Source organism: Suricata suricatta, chromosome 8 (assembly GCF_006229205.1).
Source record: "Suricata suricatta isolate VVHF042 chromosome 8, meerkat_22Aug2017_6uvM2_HiC, whole genome shotgun sequence".
In the NCBI taxonomy this organism is placed as follows: Eukaryota; Metazoa; Chordata; class Mammalia; order Carnivora; family Herpestidae; genus Suricata; species Suricata suricatta.
Genome location: NC_043707.1, coordinates 436603 through 458147, shown reverse-complemented (window position 1 = coordinate 458147; position 21545 = coordinate 436603). Strand labels below are relative to the sequence as shown.

The following is a 21545-nucleotide window of genomic DNA, read 5'->3' as shown; positions in this document are numbered from 1 at the left end:
GCAAGGAAGCAGGAAAAGCCACAGGGAAAAGTACTGTCCTGTCTGCATGGGGACCAGCCTGCTGACCATGGAGGGTCTGACCCAAGCCTCTGCCCTGCCGGGACCCCCAGCCCCGGCCCTTCAGACATGCAGGCAGCTGGCAAGCCCTCCTCAAGTGAGGTCCTGCCGCCTGGCGGGCTGGTGCGCCTCGGCACAGCCCTGCCTGCGGAGGGAGGGGAAAGGCCGGGGACCCTGGCAGGGGCGGCAGTCGGACGAGGAGGCGGCGTTACAAAACAAAACATTTTTATTTGGTCCATTGGAGCCTGAGTCTGGAAACACCCATGGAGAACCATCCTACAGGGATGGGGGCTGACAACTGGTAAAATAGTCTCTGTGTCAGAAGAGCCGGTCGTATATACAGGGTTAAAAATAGTCACAGCTCAGAGTAAAAGGGGAGTGGAGTGCTTCCTGGTGCTCCTCCAGGCGTCAAAGCCCCCCAGGGCTGCCCGCTGACCCGGAGCGGCAAGACGCCCAGGCCACTGGTCCCCAGCAAGCTGGCCTCCGATGTGTGCGGGCAACTGCAGGTCTCTGGCCTGACAGCAGCCTCAAGAGAAGACAGCCGGGGGGCCGAGTGGCCCCTCAGCTCCCTGGGCTTCCGAGGAGGGGGCGCAGCAGGGAGGGGCCACTGGGCCCTCCACGCGCCCAGACAGGGAGCCTGCCAGAGACCAGGACACCAAACAGCAGGGCTGGAGCTGGGCCCGGCTGCACCCTGACCAGTGGGCCCCAACTTCCGGCCCCGGGGGCATGGCTTCGATCCTGGCACAGGCTCCAGGAATTGCATAGTGTCGCCAGAGGGGCAGCTGGGACCCTCCCCAACCCTGGCCCTGAGCCCACGGTCGCCTACCACCTGGCTCCTGGGACACACTGCTGGGACTGCAAGGACCCCTGCTTGCCTTGTGGGGACCGGACAGCAGGGAGGTGTGCTCTGGGGGTAAGCTGGGGCGAGAGGGCTCCTGAACTCTTGTCCCACAGAGGAGGGCGGTCCCTACTCACCCTGGAGTCCCAGCCTCTGATCCAGCATGGAGGAGATGGCCCCTCTTCACTCGGGGGTCCCAGCCGGACCCCTACAAGGGAGCGATCTCACCCTGGGCCCCTGGCTTCTGACCTGCCCAGATCTGGTTCCGTGACCAGGGCTCCTGGCTGCCTCACCCAGGGAGGAGGCCCCAGGCCCCCAGGGGAAGAGAAGCCTCACCTTGGTCTGGCCCTGGCAGTCTGAACCCAACCTGGAGGTGGCCGGTCAGAGGGGCTGGCGTACAGGCCCCCTGCGCTAGAGGCGGGTTCGAGGTATTCTGCTTGGTAGCTGGGAGGCCCTGGGCTGAAGGGAAGGGCAGAGAGGAAGGCCTAGGGAAAGCTGCGGCAGCCAGTGGCTCCCTGGGCGGGGGTCCTGAGATTCTGGTTCAAGTGGCCTCCACTGGGGTCTCCCTCATAAAGTGCGTGTGGGGGCTGGGAAGGTGGGGTGGTCACAGAGGCCGAGGGCCATGCAGGCCAGCGACTTCCGGTGTGAGAGGGGGGCTGTGGGTGCCCCTGGAGGCTGTCCAGTCACTGAGGAAGGCCTGGGCGGCCTTGCGGTGCGCCAGGCGGTGGGTGATGGAGAAGCCCGCGTTGCCCTCCAGCTGGGACAGGATCACCAGGACCTGCCTGGGGGAGGGGCCGGTGAGGGACGGTGGAGGCGGGGTGAGGACGAGGGGCGGAGCAGGGGGCCGTGAGGGCAGAGGAGGCAGGGCGGGGCCGGTGCCCACCTGTGCAGCGGGGGCACGCTGTCCTGGGTGCGCAGGCTGCCGCGCGTGGACACCACGTTGAAGCTGTCGGAGCAGTCACACTGCACATGCAAGTAGGCCTTGGGATGCCGGTTCTCCACCACCACGATGAGCCCCGCCCAGCCGTGCGTCAGGTAGTAGCAGGTCATACCCTCGCGGCCCTGGACACAGACGGTAAGGAGTGGGCCGGGCCAGGGCCTCCCCTCCTCCCCCCCCCCCCGCCCTGCCCAGGACCCCGCCGGAGGCCCACCTCGTGCCGCTCGCCCCGGCTCTCGGTGAGCAGAATGATGGCGTCGGCCAGCGTGGTTGGCTGGGCCTCCACGGGCTCCACCATGACCAGCCTGGAGCTGTACACGGCCAGCACGTGGCCGGGCGGCTGCGGGGCGCAGCGCGGGACTCCCGCCGAGGGGCTGGAGGCTGTGGGGGGCGGGAGTGGGGGGCATGAGTGGGGGGGGGATCCCAGCGCAGCCCTCCCTGCGGGCGGAGGGGGGGAGGGGGCGCGCGGGCGTACCCTGCGTGCCGGCCGGGGGTCCCGGTGCGGCGGGGCTCCAGTGGTTGAAGGCACAGCACACCACGGCGTACTCGCCAGGCTCCAGCATCACGTCACAGTTGACAAACTTCTTGACCGCGCGCTTGCTGTGGGCCAGCAGGCGGCCCAGGCTCAGGCGGCCACCGCTGCCGAAGGACGCGCGGAACACCAACACGCACAGGTCCAGCAAGTGGCTGTCCACGGAGTCTGCGCGCCTGTGGCCAGAGGCGGGGCCGCAGTCAGGGGGCTCGCCCCGCCCACCGCCAGCCCCGCCCGCCGCCAGCCCACGGCACCGCCCACCTGCTGCCCTCCTGGAAGAGGGCGAACTCCAGGGACGCGCGCTCCAGCACGGTGAGAGCAGTCACCCCCACGGGCCCGCTGGCAGAGCTGGGAAAGCAGCCCTGCACGCGCGCCTCCTGCCAGTCCGAGTGCACCTTGCAGATGTCCACGGAGTCGAAGTACCTGGACAGCGAGAGGGCAGCCCCGCAGCGCTCAGGTGCAGGCGGCATCCCGAACCTCCTCCACTCCCTGCCCCGGAGCCTCTCCTGGGACCAGGGTCAGGACGCCCTGTCCTGGCCTGATGCTCGTGGCCACCACCAAGGGGCGCTGCGCCCCCAGTGTGATGGAGGGGGGGAGGGGAAGGCCCAGCCCTGGCAGTGCAAGCCCCTCCCTCACTGACCCTGTGCTGAGCTGGGTTCCAGGATGGCCCCCAGCTCAAGCTGTTGGGAAGGACAGGTGGGCTCCGGAGGGAAGGGCGCCACACGACGGCCAAGCGGCGCAGGCTGGGTGAGCCAAGGCGAGGGTGGCTGGCACACGAGGACTGCTGTGGGGCACACACGGGCACCCCGCCTGCAGTGTCCAGGTACCTGATGAAGTCGCTGTACTCTATCCAGAAGACACCCTCGCTGCTCCCGTGTGGCATGAGCTCGCTGCGCAGGTGCCCCGGCCAGTGCGGCCACTCATCAGACCAACTGCCGTTCCAGGAGAAGCGGCCCCACGGGTTCCGGAGGCGCAGGAGCCTGCGGACCGCAGGGCTGAGGGCTGTGTCCGTGCCGGCCGCTGCCCCCACCACACCCCCACCAGGCCCCTACCTGGAGCCCTGGACGTCACGGACGTCCAGGACAGAGTAGGCATGGCGGGGACGCAGGCCCAGGCTCTCGTAGGCAGCATCGTCCACTTTCATGTTCCCCCCGCCACAGGAGGCCCCCATGAGGAACCTGCAGGAGCAGAGCAGTCTCAGTGACGAGGGGGCCCCCAGGAGCCAGGAACCTCTCTGCTGGCCCTGCCCCCCAGAGGGGAGGTGCTGCACAGGAGTGGGGGTGGGGGGGTGGGAGGTGGAGAGTGGAAGGCAGCAGGGAGGGGGGCACCTGTGGGGACCCCCACAAGACACATGGGACTCAGGAAAGTCCCGGCCCAGCCCCCTCGGCGGTAGTGCAGGAGCTCAGAGGCCTGGGGCTATCGGTCCCCTAGAAGCCTGGAGGCTGGCTGGTCCTGCCTGCTCAGGGCTGTGGCACTCGGAGGGCAGCAGGACTGCCCGCTATCTGCTGAGAGCACAAGGTCTTGGCACGAATGAGCCGTCTTTCCAGGCCGAAGGTTCTGGGCCCTTCCCACAGACACGCTGGCCAGTGCGTGCCAGGTCTCAGAAGGCAGACCCCACTCCCACCAGGTGCCTCTGTGGGGCTCTCTCCATTGCGGCTCCGGGCGGGCACCGGCGGTCACCACGGGCCCAGCTCAGGACGAGACCTTCCAGGTACAAGCCAAAAGGCAGTATCCTGCCTGCTGGCCGTGAGAGATGCTGGCGAACTTGAGATGCAGGGTGTGGGTCAGAGGGCGCGTGCCCGCTTCTCCCACCGCTCCAGGCCCCGGCCTGGCCGTCCCCTTGTCTCGCCTCTCCTCCCAATGCCGCTGACCGCCACAGCGCCCGCCCCTCTTACCCAGCCTCCTTAGAACTCAGCATTTTGGCCCAGATGAGGTCAGTGTCAACGGGCTCCTCTCGGGGGTTAGTGGAGCTGACCTGCAGCGCCAGGCTCTCACAGGGGGCACCGGTGAGCGTGGCCAGGCCTTCGATGGCGCGCCCCGCCTGGAGGGCGAAGTAGGAGCCGTGCAGCTTGGCCAGCGCCTTCTCGATGAGCGCCACCCACAGCTGCTTCCGCTGAGCCTACGGGGAGGGCTGGAGTCGCGAGGCCTGGCCGGCGGTCCCCGAGCGCCCGCCCCAGCCCGCCCGGCCCGCCACCTGGGAGAAGAGAAGGAAGCCGGCCTCGTCGCAGGGCAGCATGTCGTCCACCAGCACCGTCGTCCACGTGCCGTCCTTGCAGAGCCGCACCTGGTAGGCGCCCTCCGCACACAGGCTGCGCGTGACCATCACCCTCTCCACCAGGTCGGGCCGCTCGGCCAGCACGGCCAGCGCGCTCAGGAACCTGTGCGGAACCGGGGCCCTGCTGTGAGCGCGCCGGGCCGGCGGCCACCCAGCACCCTGCGGGCACCTGGCTCACCAGCAGTTCCCGAGCAGCCCCTGCAGGATGTCCGAGGGCCGGAGAGTGTGGAACACGGACCACGAGGCACTGTGGTCCCTGGAGACAGAGCAGTTGATCTCGTGGGGCCGCAGCCACTGCCGTACACGCTGCTGGACACTGTCACCCGCGGGGAAGCCCACAGACTTGGGCCCCGGGGGGAAGCTGTCATCCACGAAGTTCACACTGTTCTGCAAGGGCCATGGCCTCACACTCAGGCTCCTCCTGGCTGAGGCCAGACCCAGCACCCTGAAAATGCTGCCTGGGCCCCAGAGGCGAGAGGGTGGGTATGTGCAGCCACGCTGACTGATCTGGAGGGCCTGGCCAGGGCTCTATGTGGGCCACAGCACCCCGCATGGGCACAGGGACGACAGGCACGGGGGTGCAGGGAACCTGGGACGGGGAAGCCAGGACACAACCCCCCAGAAAAGGCCGTCAGGTGGGCTGCTGGCAGGGATGGGGGCAGCAACCTGAGGGGGGACAGACAGCCCATCCAGCGCTCCCCTGGACTCAGGCCTCCCACTGCTACAATGACAGAGGGGCAGGAGGGAGCGCCCTGGCCCCGGGCTCTGTAGGGTCCTCCTGGCTGGAGGAGGCACCGGGCCCACCTGTGGCGGGAGACCTCCACCTGCACCCCCATGCCCCTGTGAGGTCACCGCCTCTGGGAAGTCACCAGCGAGAAGGGTCAGGAGCACAGACCCTCGTGGGGAGACAACATGAAATGGTAAGATGGGGCTGGGCAGGGACCCGGCCACTTGGCGGAGCTTGGAAAAGAGGGTACTGTCCCTCTGGCCAGGAAAGGACAGAAGGGGCAGACGCCTTGATCGGGGCACATAGGAGCCAGAAAGAGAAGAGGCTGTGGAAGGGGAGGGCCAGCCCCGGCGCGCGGCCACCGCCCCCAGGCCGCTCACCTCGCGGCAGAAGGCCACGATGTTTTCCCAGAGGGCCTTGGCCTCGCCCTCATCCGTCTGCCTCCGCTTCTCCACGTGCATGCTCTCCCTGCGCCTCAGGGGCGCAACGCCCCGGCGCTGGGCCACTAGGAGCTGGGGCGTGTGACAAGCGGCACAGTGCTTGGTCCTGGGCGCATTGAGCAGAGTGCAGGCAGGGCAGGCCCACTGGCCCGGGCGCTCGGCTGGCACCCCGGGGCCCGGGCAGCTGGCCTTGTGGGCCGAGCAGGGGCCGGACTTCTCGGTGCTGCCGTCAAGGCAGCGGGTGGGGGGCTCACTGTGCTCCTGGAAGCCATGCAGCTTGGAGCACCCGCACGCGGTGCACCTGGGGGCCGCCGTGGGGTTCCTAAGTGTGCACTTGGCACATGACCAGGTGGTGAAGTCGGGGCTGGAGGGGCTGGCGGGCTTGTAGCGCACGGTGTCTCCAGCCAGGTCGATGACATCGCTGCCGGGCACCGCACCACAGGCCTCGCAGCGGGCAGGGCTCGAGGGGCCTGGCGCAGAGCAGGGGCCACACCGGTGCGGCGCCGGGCTGCCCTCCGCGGCCTCCTCCTCCAGCGTGCTTAGCCTTTTGCTCGACAGCAGCTCCGCCAGGCGGGAGGCCCCGGCTGCAGTCCGCCCCGGGCCCGGGGGGGGCCCCTTGGAGCCGGCAGACGGGGAGGGCTGGGCGGCCTCAGGCACCAGTGGCTGCAGCTGCGGGGGGACCTCGCGGCGGCTGCGGGGCACAGGGTTGTTCTGCAGGGTGGGCGAGAAGGGGCTGAAGGACGGCGCCCGGGGTGGCTCCTGGGCGGTGGCACAGGGAGGGTCAGCTTCGGCACCTTCCCCGGGCGGGGGCGGGGCAGGCATGATGGGGAAGCCGGCGGGGGCCACAACTTCGGGGACCACCAGGGCCTCGGGAGGGATCCTGGGCAGGGAGAGCTTGCGGGGGCCTCCGCAGGCAGAGCAGGAGCTGGCCACGGGCGTGTTATGCAGCGTGCAGCGTTGGCAGGCCCAGCCGTTCCCCAGCTCTGCCGCCCCCTCCTGCTCCTTCTGCTCCTCCTTGTCCTGCTCCTCGTCCTCCTGCTCCTCTGGCCGCCCCCGAGCCGGCCCGGCAGCCTCCAGCCCCGTTGTCCGTATGGGGCCGGCCTCCTCCTTGCAGCCGCCCTTGGGCTCTGCCAGGACCCCGTTGATGACGGGCAGCAGGGAGGTGCCAGGCACGGGCTCTGGGGCAAAGCCGCACACCTCGCAGGCCTCTTTGCCCAGGAAGTTCCGGAATGTGCAGCGGGCACAGGGCCATTTCTGCTCCTCCACGCTGAGCCGGAGGATGTGGTCGAGGTCAGGCTTGTGCCGGGGGGCCTCACAGATGGAGCACTGGCGCTGGCCGGCTGGGTTCAGGAAGGTGCAGCGCGCACAGGACCACTCCCCAATCGCGGCCATGGACCCAGGAGAGTGTGTGTAGCTGCAAGACAAGATCCTGATCAGTGCGGGCCTGCATGTCCACCTAGGCCAGGGTGCTGCACCGCAGGGGCTGTGCCCTCTGGGCTGTAACAGATGTCAGGCCCAAGACTGCAGCCTGTGAGAGGCTCGAGGACTCTGAGGAGTCAGGGGTCCCCAAGAACGCCAAGGCACCTCACAGGTCTGTGCTCAGACCCCTTCTGGAGGGGCAGACTTGTGGGGACAGAGCAATGGGGGTGAGCCACACTATCCTAGTGGCCACAGGGCCCTGCTGGGGAGGCAGGCAGTCTATAACCAGTTCCAGGGAGGAGCAGGAGTGAACTTCCTGGACAGGATAAAGGGCACCCTCAAAGCCCGACGGCGAACGTCACATCCTGCAGTGACACATTGAGTGCCTTCGTCCCAAGACCAGGGGTGCAGCGCTGCTGGTCAGCACTGTCCTGGGGTCCCAGGCAGAACGGTCAGGCAGGAAAAGAGATAAAAGGCAGCCAAGTGGAAAGGAAGAAGTAACACTACCTCGGGTCATGATCTCGCCCCACACTGCTCGGGGTCCTCTGTCCACCCCCCTCCCCACCCCTCCCCCACCCGTGCTCTCTCGTTCTTAAAAATACACATTAAAAAACAAAGTCCTCGAGCTAATGAGTGAATGCAGCAACGTTACAGGGCAGGAGATGGACACACAAGCAGCAGCAGCAAAGGGAGGAAGGACGTTAGAACACCGCTTCACCCCCAGTGACGAGCAAGCTAGGACCCTCTTAACTGAGGAGGACAAGGCTTGTACTCACGGTAATGCCAAGTGACCGACAGACTCAGACTCAGTGCGAGCCCAATCAGAATCCCCCTTTTCTGTTCTTTTTAGCAGGAATGGAAAAAGCTGATTCTAAAATTCTTATCTAACTGCAAGGACACCCCTCCACACACACACACAAGTAGCCACAACAATCTCGAGAAAGAGGACATCAAGACAGGTGGCACGGGCGGGAGGACAAAGCACATGCCTACGTGTGGCCCGTGTGACCGACAGAACAGGCCTGAGGAGTCTGGAGAAACACTGCGTATGTGGGGTCAAAACATCGCATTTTTTGTTTTTTTTAAGTAGACTCCACGTGCAATGTGGGGCTTGCACACACACGGCCCTTAGATTAAGGGCTACACCCTCCGCCAACTGAGCCAGCAGGCACCTCTGGCGAAGGGTGCCAAGACCACTTGGGCAAAGGGCAGACTTTCTAACAAACGGTGGTGGGGAAGCTGGAGCTCAGCACAAACAACGAAGCCGGGCCCTCACCTCACACCGCGCTCAAAAGTTCACTCCAAATGGAACAATGACCAAGTGTAGGAGGGAAAACTATAAAACTCCGAGAAGAAAAAAACTCAAGGATGTTTCTGGGATTCTGAGGGGCACGTGGCTGGCCCAGTGGGTAGAGCATCCAACTTCTGAACTCAAGGTTGTGAGTTTAAGCTCCACGTTGGGCATAAAGCCTACTTAAATCATACAAATAAAGAAAGAAAAAATAAAATTCTGTGACCTTGAGTTGACAATGGATTAGATACGACACTGAAAGTACAGGCAAGTGAAGGGAAAAATCAGACTTCGTCAGAATGAACAGCATTGTGCTTCAAAGGGCCCAGTTGGGCAGGTGAACACACTCATAAAGTGAGAGTATTTGCAGACACGGGTCCGATAACAGTCTTGCATCCAGAAAATATCAATAACTCCTACAACTAAACAACAACAACAAAATTGGTTTTAAAAATGGGCAAAGGACTTGAAGGGACATTTCTCCAAAGATGACACACAAGTGGCCAAGAAAGCCTGTGGAAAGACAGTCAATGTCACGGGCCGTCAGGAGAGTGCAAACCAAAGCCCCAGTGAGGCGCCACCGCACAGCCAGCCCGGCTGGCCGGAACCCAGAGCGCGGGCCACGGCCCGGAGCAGCTCGGACCTGCCCGGCACCACCAGCGGGAACGCAGGGGCAGAGCGGCACGGCGGCCGAGGCCCTGGCCGGCAGGTCCTCAGCAAGTTACGCAGCGTCACCTTCTGGCCCAGCGGTCCCTCTCCTGGGTGTGCTCCCGCAACATCGGACAACAGGGGCACCTGTGGATCCACTCACGACAGTCACAGGTGGAAACGGCTCAAACGTCCGGCAGCGAATAAACAGAGAAATGAAACGCGGACTGTCATTCGGCCGTAAGAAAGAATGAGATTCCGACCCAGGCTACAACCTGGATGGACCGTGAACATGTGCTAAGGGAGAGAGGGCAGACCCGAGACAGCACGTCGCAGGAGTCCATTTACAGGAAGCCTTCACAACAGGAGACCCAGAGGCGGTAAGAAGGGTGGCGGTCCCCAGGGGCTGGGCACCGGGGGGGTGAAGTCCGGGGACTGGGTAGAGGTGATGGACATTCATAGTGTGAATATACTAAATACCACTGGTCATTCACACTACAACGGTCACTTGATACTGTATGAACTTCATCTCAAAAGAAAAAACAAAGAGCTCAAGGGGAGGGCCAGGGCCTGAGTGACCGGGGGTCACCCCAACTCAGGGACGCTGGCTGGGTGCCCCGGGCAGACATCGGACCACGAAAAGCAGCCGAGCAGTGCTCGAGGCTCACCCGCTGGGCCAAGGAAGGGACAGGGGGTGTCTTGGGTGCTGGGCACTGCCCACCAACCTGCCCACTACTGACCGAGTCCCACTGCAAACCCGTCCTCCCCAAGCCGTGGGGCCCGTGACAGCTGAGGCTCATCCCGTACCCGGCAGTCCAGGGGCATCACGGGGGAGGTGTGCAAGGTCAGAGGAGGTGGGAGAAAGGGCAGGGCCCCTTCCACGGCAGCCTGTCCTGAGTGCTGACAACGCCCAGACCTCCCAGGTCCGGTGGCTGCAGTGACCCGCCCCGCCTGGAGCTCCCGTCCCTTGTTCCGAGGGAGGGGCCTGCAGGCATGGCCGTGTGCCCCATATGCCAGGCACGGCCACAGAACGCACGGCATTTCCCAAGTGGCGGGGCCCATGGCGTGTGGGCGTGAGCGGGTCTAGCACAGCTGGAGGGCAGTGCAAGCAGGGTGCTCCCGGCTCCACGTGCCTCAGAGGGGTCAATGCCCTGGGGTGGAGACGGGCCCTCGGCTACTCCTCAAGACCTAATCTGGGCGCAAGGGGGCGTCTACACTGCACGACACACAGCCTCCTGCACGGATTGTAGCTGCTCTGCCTGGTGGAAAAATCAATTGTTCTTTACAAGGCCCAAAGCCCATGCTTCTGACGCCGTTTATACCAAACTCTGGTTCAAGAAGAAAAGAAACGTTGCCCCTTCAAAAACCAATCCCCAAAACTCCCCAAGCACAGAAACGCTTCTCAGGGCCCAGGGCAAGCTCTGTGAGGCCACCTTCCCAGCCTGTGTGGCTGAGGCTCAGGAGCTGCCACAGCCTTGCCCACAGATGGCAGGGCCCAAGCAGATAGACAGGCCTTGGGTTGAAAGGGTGCCAGGCTGGGCTCACTGCAGGGCACTCGGCACCAGCAGAATGGGGCAGATCCGCGTTGGCCTTGGCTTCTGTTCTACAGAAAGCCTAAGAACTCTTCCTGGAGTCCACTGGGCCCGCCCCCACACTGCTCCCCACTCAGAGAGGGGCCCACAGTCAAGGTGTGGGTCACAGTGTGGGCCCCCAGACATGCATGCAAGCACGGGTTAAGTCTTAGGCTGCTTTCAGCCCGGCTCCAGGTTCAGGGCTCGGTCACTCACCCGGCACACAGCAGGGCACACAGAGTGAATCTGACACTTTGGAGACCCCTTTCTTTTGAGAGGACTCAGGCCCCGGGCCCTGGGGCAGGAAAGGCAGATGACAGCTGTCCGAGGACATACCTGCCCCTGGATCCAGGGCTCTGGGGGCCCCAGATACACTAAGCAAGGACAGCCTGGGGAGGGAGGGGGGCCCAGTTCCCGTCTGCCCTCCTAACCTGCCAGCTGGCCAGCCCACGCCCTGAGCCCAGCTGAACTTGAGGCATGGGGTCCGCTGTTCCCGGCCAGCGTCTGGGGACACTGGAGGGACACGGCAGGTTTTGTAGCCAGTGTGGTGGATAGAGCACACCAAGAAGGTTCTGTCTGGGGTTCAGAAAGGGTTAAATCAAAGCAGTGCCTAATCTCAAGTTTAGCCCTGGGCAGTGGCGCCCTGGCTGGATGAAGGCCTCTGGGGATGGAGGCAGAGGACAGGGGTTCCCAGGACAGGCGGCATGGAGGGCTGTGCTCTCACTGACCTCTGCAGCCCACATCCTGAGGTCACTGGGCAGGCTGAGAAGTGACTCAGGGCTCAGTGGCCGGGTGACCAGAGGTGCTTATGAAGGGGCCCCTGGCCCTCACCACCCTCAGATCACCTTCTCCGACTCCATGGCCCCAGGGTCACCCTGACATAAAGAAGGGCCTGGGTGGGAGCCAAGTGCTCAGGAGACACTCAGAGAGGCCGGAGCGCCCCACAGCCTGGAAGGGGGCAATGGTGTCGGGACCCGGAGCCAAGCCAGACTCCCATGCACAGCACACCAGAGCGTCAGGACACCACACAGCCCAGGACACAGGTGGGGGGTGAGGGGACAGCCAGCTGCCTGTGAAAAGACTTGAGTTACTCCTTACAAGCCAAAGACCAAGGGACACCTGGGTGGCTCAGTTGGTTAAGCCTAGACTTCTGCTCAGGTCATGATCTCACGGTTCGTGGGTTTGAGCCCTGCGTCGGGCTCTGTGCTGACAGCTCAGAGCCTGGAGCCTGCTTCAGATTCTGTGTCTCCCTCTCTCTCTGCCCCTCCCATTCATGCTCTGAATTTCTCTGTCTCAAAAATAAATAAAACATTTCAAAAAAGAGAGAGAGAGAAAGGTCAAGCCAACGGGAAACTGAGGCATGTTTCCAGAAACCCCCAACACCAAACAGGCACCTTGCCCTCAGGCTTCTGGGAGTTGGTTCCAATTCAAAAGGGAGACTATGGAGTTGGCCCAGGGGCACACTGTCAGCTGCCCCCAGGACACTCGGGTTTGCAGGAACATGGAAGCTAAGGGTTATCACCGAAGGGAGCAGCACAGCCCCGAGGGGTGCCTTTCCTCCCCGGACAGCTGGGAGTAGTGAGTGGTGTCCCACACGAGGAGCTCAGCGAAGACCCCAGACCTGGAGGCCATTAGGGTCCTGGGCAGGCCATGTCTGGATGCCCTGCTGGCCGCGGCCACCATACCCTCAACCCGAGGGTTCAAGGCGTGCCTAGGCCCCCTCCTCCGGGGTCACCCTCGGCCAGCCTTGAGTCATCCTCCTTATTTCTGGGTTCCCAGGGCTTGCAGGCGACCATGCCCATGCCCATTGCTTATGGACCAAGGTGAGCAGCTCCCAGGGCCTGGCGGGGCAGGAGGGGGTCACAGGGAAGCCGACAGTCCTGGCCAAGGAGGCAGCGTGCCTGGACTGGGAGGCTCTTCAGTGAACGGCACCCTCCAGACTGTGGCAGAGCACTCCACACACGTCAGTGTCCAGGTGTGCGTGCAGGGAGGGGTCCTGAGGGGCAGCTGGGTGGGGCACCTGCCATTCTGCCCCACTTCCTGCCATCTGCCTTGTGCAGCGCCCCCCTGACCATCTCTCGTCCGTGGTCGGGGAGTCTGTCTACTCCTCCCGCCTCGTCTGCTGCTCATGACAGGACACGGTGACCCTCCCCCAACCCTGGATCTGGCGGCTGCAGGGGGACAGGAAGGAGCCACTGGTGCCCCAGCCCGGGGGAGTGGCCTGGCAGGAGGCCAGGAGAACGAGAAAGTCAGACTTGGCTCGGCAGCGTGCGCCAGGGTCTGAAGTCACACAGGCACGTGTGTCCCTCAGCGCGCCGGGACGTGCTGTGCAGGGTGCTCCTGGCGAATCCCGCAGGGCCCACGCCCGGCCTGCTGCCCCCTGGGGGCGCGCCCCCCAGGAAGCAAATAAATGGGAGTTTGTAAAAAGCGTGTGGGCAGATGGGTCACACGGGGAGAGGCCCCGTGTCATGTGAGGACGACGCACATCAAACCACACTGGGACAGTGCTCCGTACCTGCCCCAGGCAGACGGCCACAGGTGTGGGCGGGGACGGGGAGACACTAGAATCCTCCCCTCTGTCACTGGCAGGGACGCTGTGGGACACAGCCTGGCACTGTCTTCGGAGCCGGGCAACCTCACAGTGACTCTCGGGAGCTGCTGCCAGGGGGCTGAGAAACGGAGACAACGGAACAGGGTCCGTCCACACATCGGGATGCTGCCCATCCACGAAGAGGAACGAAGCCACAGCTCCCACTGCCACTCGGACGGACCCTGTGAACGCTGCACTTGGTGACAAAAGCCAGATGCAAAAATGATACGATTCCACTGCTGTGAAATTTCTCAGAAAGGCAGATCTACAGGCAGGAGGCAGGGTGGCTGTGTGGGGAAGGGTGCGAACAGGGGGGGTCCCTGGGAGCTGAGAGCCACGGGTGCACAGCTCTATAAACGCCCAAAACCACGCAGCTGCACACTTATGAGGGGTGAATGCGAGAGCACGCAAGTAGAGACACACAGACGTCTGCCAGGGCGTCACCGAGGCCGTCACGAGGGAGTGGAGGAAACTCCTGCCGCCAGGGCGCCTCAGGGGAGAGCTGCGCTGCGCCCAGTGGCCGGGCTGACGCCTCCGGCGCCTCGTGGGTGCCCCATGTGCTGGGGGCTCGGGCCTCGGGTCCAATGCCATTCCAGAGGGGACATCCGTCAGGACCCTGTCTCCTGTCCATCTAGCCAGTGAGCCCAGGACAAGCAACTGTCCTGCAGAGGGAGCTGTGTCCACGGGAGGTGACAGCCAAGTGTAACACGGCAGGTGCTTTGGGGGAGGGCGTGCCACCATTGACGGGGGCACAGCGCCCAGGCCGCCCCTACCAGTCATGCCAGGACTCCTTGGGGAGGGGCTCCAGCTTACTCCTCCTTGGGGGAGGAACCTGAGCGGAGCCCAGCCATGCCCCCTGCTGGCAGGGCCTGCAGTGAAGGCACGCTGCTGGGCAGGGCCACCACAGCAGGGGGAAGAGCAGGCCACACAGTCCCCGTCCCGACGACACCAGTCAGCCGGGCCGACCCACACTGCCTGGCTCTGGGGGGAGGGCTGGCACCCCAGATTTTCTTCAAGAGCCTCTCAAGTCTCGGGCCTTGTGGGGGAAGCGAGCTGCCAGAGGATTCTCAGAGACAGGACCCCCCTTCTCTGCAAGGCCCTCTGCCCAGGAAGGGGCACCCTGACAGAACGCCACTCCCGCCCCCTGGGCCCTCCCCTCCCTGCCTTCTTACCTTCGGGCCCGGGGGCGCGGGGACGGGGGCTGCCGGGTGACCAGGGCGCCACCCCAGACAGGCCCCCCGGGGCCGCTCCTACACCAGCCAGCTGCTGCAGGGGGCCCGGAGTAAGGCGCTCCCCCGGGGAAACCGTGGTCCGACTCGGTCTCGGCGGCCAGCGAGGAGGCGGAGCTCCCCATGGCCCCCGCGGTGGCGGCCACGCTGAGACCCGGGCCTGCTCACCGGCGGCCGGCAGCGGGGGAGGTGGAGCATGGAGGGAGACGGGGCGGCCGGGCTGGTCAGTCACACGACAGAAATAAACACAGAGACAATAAAGAGAAAGAGGAGAAACGGCATGACTCACGGGAACGAAGCCCCCCAAAGCCTGGGGAGGCCCCCCAGTGTGCAAGTGGCCTCAAGGACCCGGGGCTCCCACCCCACCACCGGCGCCCCTGCTCTGCTCCTGATGACTGACCCCAACCCATCAGTTGCCCAGGGGGGTTGGGCACGTGCCCACGCTGGTCTTCAGGGGGTCCTACCCTCAGTGAGAAAGAAGCCACACGGTCACACTTTTTTGCAGAGAAAAGGCTCGAGGGGCCCCGGGCTGGAGGAGGAGGAGGAGGAAGCGGAGGAAGCAGGTGCATGGAGCGGGGGCAGCCGGAGAAACGGCCTTCAAGAGGAGGGAGGAGGGCACCGAGCACCCCATGACGTAGAGGCCGTGCAGGGCCCTGAGGTGAGCAGAGTCACTACCGCTTGCCTTTCTGGAGCCTTCCTGAGGGAGAGCCTCCCAGGCCAGGTGGACTCCAGGGGGGCCAGGAAGAGGACACTGGCAGGGACGGCCTGCACTCAGGGGAGGCGGTCTGACCCCCCGGAATGACAAAGAGGCCTCGAGGCTTGTTGCAAACAAGGCAGGTCCCAGTCAGGCTTGGGGCCAAGGGGCCCACCCTCCCCTTGCTGCCAGAGCATGCTGGTGGGGCCGGGGGCTCCCTGTGCCGAGAGGGACCTGGCTCTGGAGGCGGAGGCCGGGAGGAGTGTGCGTCCCCGGCCCCGCAGGAGCTCCGGCCAGAGCACCTGAGACTCCGAGCAGCAAGCAAACCCTCCCGGCGGCCTTCACTCGGAAGGGCGGGGGACGGGACGTGGGTGGGACAGAGCAGCGCCGGCCCCCACTGGCCTGGTGGCCTTACGAGTCACCGTGCCACTCAGGCCTCTCCACGTGCCCCGTCCAGGAAGGAATGTCTGCCGGCGCTAACCTACGGGGGCTTCACGAGCCAGACGTCCTTTCCTGATGTGCGCAGCCGTGCGAGGAAGGGAAAGCAGATGAAAGGACTCAGGAAGATGCGTCTTATGTAACCCAGCACATCCTGTGTCCGTGTCGGCGTCAAGTTTAGGTAAAACCACGTGTGAGCTAGGGCCACTCGTCCAGGCCAGATCCTGGGACTCCGAGCCAAGTCGGCAGGCCTGCACGGCTTCCACGCCGGGCAGCGTGCTGAGCACGCTCCCCGGCCTCCCCGGCCAGGGTCACTGCAGACACCTGCCTCTCCCGAGACAGACCCTGGGCCAATCAGGGCCGCCCCTGGACTCTAGTTCCCGCAGGAGCCCTTCACAGGAAGGGCCCGAGTATTTCTTCCTTTTTTAAAATTTTTTGCTTATTTATTATTGAGACAGAGAGAAACAGCATGAGTGGAGAAGGGGCAGAGAGAGAGAGAGAGAGACACAGAATCCGAAGCAGGCTCCAGGCTCTGAGCTGTCAGTGTAGAGCCCGATGCGGGGCTCGAACCCACGAACCGTGAGATCACGACCTGAGCCAACGCCAGAAGCCTAATCAGCTGAGCCACCCAGTCCAGGGGAAAGCGGGGCCTGCAGCCGAGCCACGCCCACTACTGGCTCAGCTCTCAGCCGGCGTCCCTGACCCAGCGCTCTGCCTGTGGCCTGTGAAGGCACAGGGCGGACCGCAGGGCGGACCGTGCCACCTGCGCTGCGGCAGTGCCAGTACCACGTGCATCTCAGGCAGGCGGAGCTGAGGGGAAACCAGCCCCCAGGCAGAGAGAGGATGTGGCCCCAGGCCTCCCAGGGGGCTCGGACTCTGCCCGGAGGAAGGGGTCCCGAGGTCCTCGCACAGGCTGGGCGTGCTGTCCGAAGCACTGTCAGGGACCCACCGGCCCCTCGCTCGTGCCCTGACCAGGTCTTCGGCGGGGGAGGGGAGTGCTCAGGCCTGTCACGGACACTCAGGGGACCTGCACGCACCAGAGCCTCCTGACATATCTTCAAGGAACTGTGGCCCTTCAGGCTCTGTCCAGGATGGACTATGTGGGAGCAGCCCAGTGTCTCCTGGGAAGGCAGAGGCAGCACGGGGACCCTCCCCGGGGCTCCGAGGACAAGGGGTGCCCTAAAAGGGCGAATGCCCCCCAGAGAGTGGCCGGCTCCAGAGGGCCTCTCTGGGACCGCCAGGGCTGATGGCGCCCTGCACCCTGAACCGTCCTGGCCCCGCTGGGGGTAGGGAGAAGCCCTGGGAGCGAGACCCCATGAAGGAGCGCCCTGGTGGAGTGAGGCCCCCAGGGAACGGCCACCAGCTCTGTGCTAACCTGAGAGTGCCACCTGCACGGGGTGACGGTCAGTCCTTGGCCCTCACGCTGGCTCCACATAAGAACAACAGGGCGCGGGGACCTTTCCACACCCTGTTTGTTCCGCAGGCCCTGCCCAAGGCAAAACCCAGGTGAGGGCCACCCTCGGGCACACAAACCCCCACCCCAGATGACAGGCACCACGCGGCCCTCTTCCCCTGCAGGGCTTGCTGGGTGGGCGAAGCCCTCACCCAGGCCAGAGCGTGGCACGCGCCGGCCCATCTGCTCCTCTGTGCACCTTCCATTCAGCAAACACTCACCAGGCCCCCGCGTGTGCCCGGCAGGGGACGGGCTTGAGCTCTGCGCACGCAGGGCACACCTTCTGGCTGCTGTGCCTCAGGACAGGCGCCACGTAGACGACGTCTCTGGGCGGAAGCCAGACCCCCCCGACGAGCCCGCATTCGGGAGCTGCCGCCCCACACTGAAGCGGGGCAGTGGCCTAGAGGTGGCCTCAGGGAAGCCCTGAGCTGGGGCTGCAGTCCCCAGTCTGGGGCGCGGTGTGGCCGACAGGGCACTCTCAGAGGACAGCAGGGGACCACCCACCACGGACGAGCACGAGACGGGCCTGGCGAGGACGACCCCTCTTCAAGGCCCCTCACCCCTGCCCTGAGGGGGTGGGCACTGAGACCTCACAAGGCCCCGGGGAGTAGGGGTGGGGCGCTGAGGGGCAGGGGTGCAGGTGGGCGGCTTCCGCCCAGTAGGAGCACCGTGACTTGTCTACCGAGAAGTCTGTGGGCAAGTAAAAGCCACAGTTGGGGGAGTACACCCCAGGAGCCAACCAGGGGAATTTCTGGCCCCCTCTGTCCCGTGTGACAATGACCTGGGCTCCACATCGCTGTGTGGGGTCTGACAATGCCTCCTTCCATGCGCACACGCCTCGCACAAGCTGCCACCATGTCCGCGCCGCGCACACTCCCCGTGATGTGCTCATCCACCCCGGGGAGAAGGTGACCTCCGTGTCCTAGCTCCGCAACACCCCCACCCAGGGCCCTGGAGCACGTCTGCACGCTCTCTCGTGACCTGCAGCAACGGTGCCCTCACGCACCCCGGAAGAGCACTCCCTGTGCCTGAGTGGTCACCCTGGTGACGCCCAGAACCGCACCCACCAGACACAAAGTCGAGAGCCCGTCGTTCAGCACCCACAGCCGGCGCACAGTCGAGCGGCACCCGCCCTGGGGAGAGCCAGACCTTGACCTCCCTGCGCCCCAGGCCTGGCAGGACGGCACTCTCCCTCGAGGGCCGTGCCCCCAGGGGGTCAGCATCGGGGTTGGCCCACCAGGAAAGCAGGGGTTCCCTGCAGCAGGCCCTGATGCAAGGAGGCCCCGAGAGCCAAGCTCCGTCTGGGCAGGACGAGGGGATGCCTGCACTGCCCCCAAGCCCTGTCACCCCAGCAACGACCCGCAGCACCTGGGAAGGGGCCCTCCTGGCGCGGCAGGTGCCAGACCCTCCACACTGAGGGGCAAGGTTCAGCCACGGCAGGTTTACCAGTAGTACACCCACAGGAGGGCACTCCCTTTCCTGGAAGATTCTGGACCCTGGCCCTGGCCTGCACACCCACCCCCAGGCTTATCACCGTGAGCCAGGGTCCACCCCATCCAGGCTCTGCGTCCCACCCCCAGGCCAGGGTCACTTGAAGGCTATCTTACCCGTGGGCACGTGGGTGAGAATGCTCCCAAAGCTGGTGGCTGAGAGACTGGGTCCCTTTAGCAGCTGCACCTGTCCCTTACCCAGACGTGGCTGGAGGCTCCAGGGCAGCTGTGTGGCTCAGCCAGCTCCGGGCTGCCTGGTTCAAGACGCCTGACCCCCAGGGGCCAGCCAGAGTGGCAGATGGGGCTGTTCAAGATCCCGGAGCCTCAGGGGAGAGGGGCTGCCAGGGAAAGGTGCCCAAGGAGGCAGGGCCCCAGGCAAGCAGCCTGCCAGCTGCCGAGCTTCACCTCGCCGAGGACCCCAGCACCCCCAGCCAGTCCACCCACCAGCTTTCCCCTGATTCTCTTACAGCACGGTTCCAGCACGTCTCTCAGCCTGGCCCCCAGGGAGGTGGGGACAAAGCTCCCCTCAAGCATGGGGAAGCGAGAGAAAGCAGGGCACAGAACAGCCACCAAAGTGTGATGGCGTGCACCCGCGCAGGAGGCCTCCCGTCTCCTGCAAATCCACCCGCGGTGCCCGGACACATCCTTGCGGGAGAGATGGCGTCACTGACTTCCCGAGCAGCCCCTCCTGGGGGGTCTGTGCTAGGCCAGGACACAGTCCTCGGCCAGGGCCCCAGGCCCCCGCACCCAGCCGGTCATGGCCTGGCGGCACTAACGCAGCCGTGTGCAGAGCCCTCCCCGGACCCTGGCGGGCCGCACGGAAGGACAGGGTGCTGCTGCGCGGTCTCCAAGCCTGCGAGGCGGGGGCAGCCCGAGCTTCGCTCGCAGAGGGTGGAAGCCAGCAAGTCCACTCCTCTCCCCCGAACGCTGCGGGGCGCCGTTCTGTACCCCCCGGGATGACCTCGGAGCCACCTGCCAGCAAGCAGCCGACGGAAGATGCTCAGCGACCACCTACTTGGTGTGGATGGGGCCCTGCGGCGCACCAAAGAGCCAGGGACAAGGCCGAGGGGTAGAGTCAGAGCCTGGCTTCCTGGGCGCTCTCGGCAGCGCAGCAGGAAGGGAAGAAGGCGGGGGGTCTGGGTCCATGCTGAGGAGCTCTGCATAAGAGATGAGGCAACAGACTCGGTCACAGTCCTACTCTGGGACATTCCCAGGGTGCTGGTGCTGAGTAATGGGGTGCAGGGCGAGACCAGAGGCGTGGAGCTGTGAGGAGGTGCGGGCAATCCAGGCGGGAGGGGAGAACGGGACCAGGGCTGACTGACCCCGGAGCTAGGCTCACACGCCCAGAGCCGGAGAGTCCCTGCCGGGGGCCCAGGCTGCGGAAGTCTGAAGAAGGCACCACAGCCGGCCCGCGGCTGTCCCCGCTCCAATGTGGGCCTCTCATTTCAGCCTCACACTCCAGGGGAGAGCAGCACCCTGAGACACTCGTGGACATGTGTGACCTGTCACCAGGGCTACCTGCTCTGCGTCCAGCGGCCACGAGGGCCAGGCTGTGGGTGGCTGCGCCCTGGGCTCTTCACTCACCCACCCTGGGCCCAGGAGAGACACCTGTGGCTTTCGAGGGATTTCAGGGCAGCAGAATACTCTTTCCAAGTGTTGAGGATGTAACAGGCAATGGAAAGAGGACGTTAAAAGGCTGCCTCGCGAGTCAGAAACCTGGATGTGCAGCCCCTTGGGCCCCATGGCCTAGTCTGCCTGTCTGAAAGCAGACTTACCAGCGAGCCACCCATGGCAGGGGCCCGGGGTCCGGAACAGAGACGCAGGATCTGAGGTCGGAGGTCCCCGCCCAGCCGTGCTATCACTGAGCCTTGGGCCCAGCAGGGCTCGAACCTGGCTCTCAGGAGGTCATGCGGTCACCCTCTAGGCTGCCCCGAAGCAGCTCAGCGATTTGAGATGCTGACGGAAAAGGGCAAGAAGTGCTCCTTCTGGGAGCAGGATGACCGGAGAGGAAGTAAGACGGGCCTAACCCAAGGCCGGCGCAAGCAGCCTTCCCGCAAGACGAGCCTGGGGGGTCGGGGGGCGCCTGTGGGGCCCTCCTTCCGTGAGTCACACCAGGGAAACACTCTCTGCTGAGTCTGAGAAAGTCAGGGTGGGGGGACGCACAGACTCCCCCCTCGTGCCCTAGCCCAGTCTCTGCGGGGACCGAGGGGGTCACCGACGAGGCACAGCCCTCCAGACCTGGCCCAGCGAGGGGCTCAGGGAGGAGTGCAGCTCAGCTGGGCCTGGGCGCCCAGGGGCCCTTTTGCCTGCAGCCCGGTCACAAACCCCGGGCATGAAGCGCCTCCCGCCAGAGCCCCCCAGTCACGGCCACTTGACCACACGAGAGTTCACTGGTCAGGACGAGAAGCCTGGCAAACGTTTACAGGAGCCACCTCCTGTAACACCCCTGTCCCCGGAGTCAGACCAAGAGGAACCGGGAAGAGGAAGTGTGGGGTGGCCGGAGGGCGCCGCCCCTGGGAAGTGCCCGGGGACCCGCCGTGAGGAGGGACGGGGGGGGGGCAGCAGGGGGCACATCTCCTAATGCAGGCGGGATCAGAAGAGGCCCGGAAGATAAGGGCACTCAAGGGCAGCAGGGGCTGAGGCCGCCTCCGGCGTCCGCGGCACCCAGGGGTTGGTCTCCCCGTGACCCAGATGACCCAGGTCCGCGCGCGCTCCCCTCTCAGACGGCGCCCCCTGCCCTGCTCGGGCTCCGGCCAACGCTCGGGAGGCGCCGCTCGCCGGGCCCGGGCCCGGCTCCGGCTGGGGTCCAGGCCTGGCCCCCGACCCAGCCCAGCCCGGCTCGGCCCTGCCCGGCCCAACTCACCTCCGCAACCTGGCGGCGCCTCCTCAGTCCCCGCGGCCCGACGGCGCAGCCCC

At 65.2% G+C, this 21545-nt stretch overlaps 1 protein-coding gene across 4 annotated transcripts; it reads right to left on the bottom strand.

The window, feature by feature from the left end:
• Window positions 1-265: 265 nt before the first annotated feature.
• Window positions 266-21545, bottom strand: CAPN15 (calpain 15). 4 transcript variants are annotated; one of them, XM_029947837.1, is made up of 13 exons: window positions 21493-21545; window positions 14498-14774; window positions 5747-7220; window positions 4818-5026; window positions 4559-4742; window positions 4260-4483; window positions 3417-3542; window positions 3192-3344; window positions 2626-2787; window positions 2308-2540; window positions 2047-2213; window positions 1779-1957; window positions 266-1677 (listed from the first exon to the last, which is right to left on the bottom strand). In XM_029947837.1, exons 2-13 carry the CDS (start codon window positions 14677-14679, stop codon window positions 1500-1502), a joined length of 3471 nt encoding a protein of 1156 aa, XP_029803697.1. In that variant the 5' UTR covers window positions 14680-14774; window positions 21493-21545; the 3' UTR covers window positions 266-1499. The 4 variants fall into 4 exon arrangements, with proteins under 4 accessions (XP_029803697.1, XP_029803700.1, XP_029803698.1 ...); XM_029947839.1 differs by having other exon boundaries at window positions 1580-1673; XM_029947840.1 differs by lacking the exon at window positions 14498-14774.